The 2,983-nt window shown below is 59.5% G+C and overlaps 1 protein-coding gene across 1 annotated transcript; it reads right to left on the reverse strand.

Moving 5' to 3' along the window:
* Nucleotides 1-538: 538 nt before the first annotated feature.
* On the reverse strand, nucleotides 539-2,076 carry LOC103622911 (actin, cytoplasmic type 5). The gene has a single exon (XM_008641931.2). It carries the CDS (start codon nucleotides 1,993-1,995, stop codon nucleotides 865-867), a length of 1,131 nt encoding a protein of 376 aa, XP_008640153.1. The 5' UTR covers nucleotides 1,996-2,076; the 3' UTR covers nucleotides 539-864.
* Between the last annotated feature and the right edge of the window lie 907 nt (nucleotides 2,077-2,983).

Raw genomic sequence — 2,983 nt, forward strand, 5'->3', positions numbered from 1 at the left:
GCGCGCCTCCGCGGGATTCCCCGCCCCAACAGATTTTAATTAACGCTCCCTCGGTAATTACGCGGCTGCCATCCCTCCCCCGTGGGCAAGCAGCTCCAGTAGATACCCCGTAAAAGCAGGAGGGCCCAGCTGTCCGAAGCTGCCCGCTCTTCAGCACTATCTGCTGCTCTATCTCCTCATCTTCTCCCAAAAAAGGAGAGGCCACTACCCCGGTGACCAAACCCTGTGCCAAGGCGCCAACTTTTTCTGACAAGAAGAGCTGTTTGTGTTCTAAAAAAAGCCAAGTTACCATGAAAGTCCAGTCAGGCTGCAAGAGCCACATTCCAGGCACGCTTTGCTCCCTTAACAGCTCTTAAAATGGTCCGAGCAGCAGCAGGGGCCGTGATGGGATTTGAAGAGAATTTAGAAAACAAAATTTGGGCTAAGTTTTAACTTCAGGCCGGGTTGGAGTCCAAAACCTTTTTTTCCACCCCCCCCCCAATAACTCTTTGCAGCGAGGGGATAGAGAACCCACCCTGAAAGAAAGCAAAAGCAGCTCTTCTAGTGTTTAAACCTCGGAAGTTTATTTGTTTTCCTACAAAGGAACCTAAAGGTGACAAACCTAAAGGTGACAAACCTAAAGGTGACAAACCTAAAGGTGACAAACCTAGCTTTAGTGTCATCCTATCCGTGTTACACAGGGAAAGGGAACAACCCCTCCGCCTGCTTCCAAGCCCCGGAGAGCCACGAGGAGGAGGAGCCAAGGGAGAACTACAGCCTAGGGCCATTAAAATGCACATCACTAACCGGTGCCTCAACACAGGAATCAAACCAGGGGCTAAGGAACGGCGGGACAAGGCCGGTCCCACGCGGCGGGAGGTCCCTCTAGAAGCACTTGCGATGGACGATGGAGGGGCCGGACTCGTCGTACTCCTGCTTGCTGATCCACATCTGCTGGAAGGTGGACAGGGAGGCCAGGATGGAGCCGCCGATCCACACGGAGTACTTGCGCTCGGGAGGGGCGATGATCTTGATCTTCATGGTGCTGGGGGCCAGCGCCGTGATCTCCTTCTGCATGCGGTCGGCGATGCCGGGGTACATGGTGGTGCCCCCCGACAGCACGGTGTTGGCGTACAGGTCCTTGCGGATGTCCACGTCGCACTTCATGATGGAGTTGAAGGTGGTCTCGTGGATGCCGCAGGACTCCATGCCCAGGAAGGAGGGCTGGAAGATGGACTCGGGGCAGCGGAAGCGCTCGTTGCCGATGGTGATGACCTGCCCGTCGGGCAGCTCGTAGCTCTTCTCCAGCGAGGAGGAGGAGGCGGCCGTGGCCATCTCCTGCTCGAAGTCCAGCGCCACGTAGCACAGCTTCTCCTTGATGTCCCGCACGATCTCCCGCTCGGCCGTGGTGGTGAAGCTGTAGCCGCGCTCCGTCAGGATCTTCATGAGGTAGTCGGTGAGGTCGCGGCCGGCCAGGTCCAGGCGCAGGATGGCGTGGGGCAGAGCGTAACCCTCGTAGATGGGCACGGTGTGGGTGACACCGTCCCCGGAGTCCATTACAATCCCTGTGGTACGGCCGGAGGCGTAGAGGGACAGCACGGCCTGGATGGCCACGTACATGGCCGGCGTGTTGAAGGTCTCAAACATGATCTGCGTCATCTTCTCCCGGTTGGCCTTGGGGTTGAGGGGGGCCTCGGTGAGCAGCACCGGGTGCTCCTCGGGCGCCACGCGCAGCTCGTTGTAGAAGGTGTGGTGCCAGATCTTCTCCATGTCGTCCCAGTTGGTGACGATGCCGTGCTCGATGGGGTACTTGAGGGTCAGGATGCCCCTCTTGCTCTGCGCCTCGTCCCCCACGTAGCTGTCCTTCTGCCCCATGCCCACCATGACGCCCTGGTGCCGGGGCCGCCCCACGATGGAGGGGAAGACGGCGCGGGGCGCGTCGTCCCCCGCGAAGCCCGCCTTGCACATCCCTGAGCCATTGTCCACCACCAGGGCAGCGATCTCCTCGTCCGCCATGCCGCCCGGCCTGCGGGCAGAGGGACAGCGGGGGGTCACTCCCTGTCTGCGGGGGACAGGGCAGTGACAGCATGGCCACGTCCCCAGGGAGCCCCAGCAGCAGTGCTGAGGGGCCCTGTGAATTAGGCCCTGAGAGGTCTGCGTTTTGAGGGTATAAATATCTATTTATTTCCTCAAAACACATGTAGAAATAAATGCAGTCCCTGAGAGCACAAGCACAGGTCTATGCAAGGTGTCCCTGCCCACGGCACGGGGTTGGAATGAACGCATCGTTAAGGTTCTTCCAGCCCAAACCATTCTGTCATTCCCACTCCTCTTCCATGGATCTGAGGGGACCAGCAGGGAACCCCCTACACGGCCCCCATTTACCACAGCCCTGAGGGAATAAAGGTCTCCAGCACAAAGCACCATCCCCCTTCCCTGCCAGGGCCCCAAATCTGCCCACCCCGAGGGCCTGAACGCACACAGGGGAACCCGTCATTTCACCCCCAAGGCCGCAGCAGGGGATCCCAACCCCACCTGGTGTCCCGGGAATCCCTAATCCCACACTCAGAGCCTGAACAGACACGAAGGGAACCCCTAACTCTCCCTCAAGGCCCCAAGGGGCGTGAGGAGAGCCCCTAACCCTGCCCTAAGAGGCCAAACAGACATAGGGGGGACCCCTAATCCCCCCCGAAGGGCCCCTAAACCCTCCCTGAAGGGCCTAAACAGACGTGAAGGGACCCTAACATCTTACCCGAGAAACGGACCCCTAAATCCTCCCCTGAACACCCAAACATACACAGGAGAACCTCTAAAGCCCCCTGAGAGACCCTTAACCCCACGCCGAAGGGCCAAAGAGACGCAGGGAAGCCCCCTAAGCCCACCCTCAGAGCTCGAACAGAAATGAATAGATGCTAACCCCCGCTCCGAGGGACCCGTAAGCCCCGCCTCAAAGCCCAAGCAGACACGGGGGGACCCCTAAACCCCGTCCCCGCCGGCCCGTCCC

Source organism: Corvus brachyrhynchos, unplaced genomic scaffold (assembly GCF_000691975.1).
Source record: "Corvus brachyrhynchos isolate BGI_N302 unplaced genomic scaffold, ASM69197v1 scaffold309, whole genome shotgun sequence".
Classification (NCBI taxonomy): Eukaryota; Metazoa; Chordata; class Aves; order Passeriformes; family Corvidae; genus Corvus; species Corvus brachyrhynchos.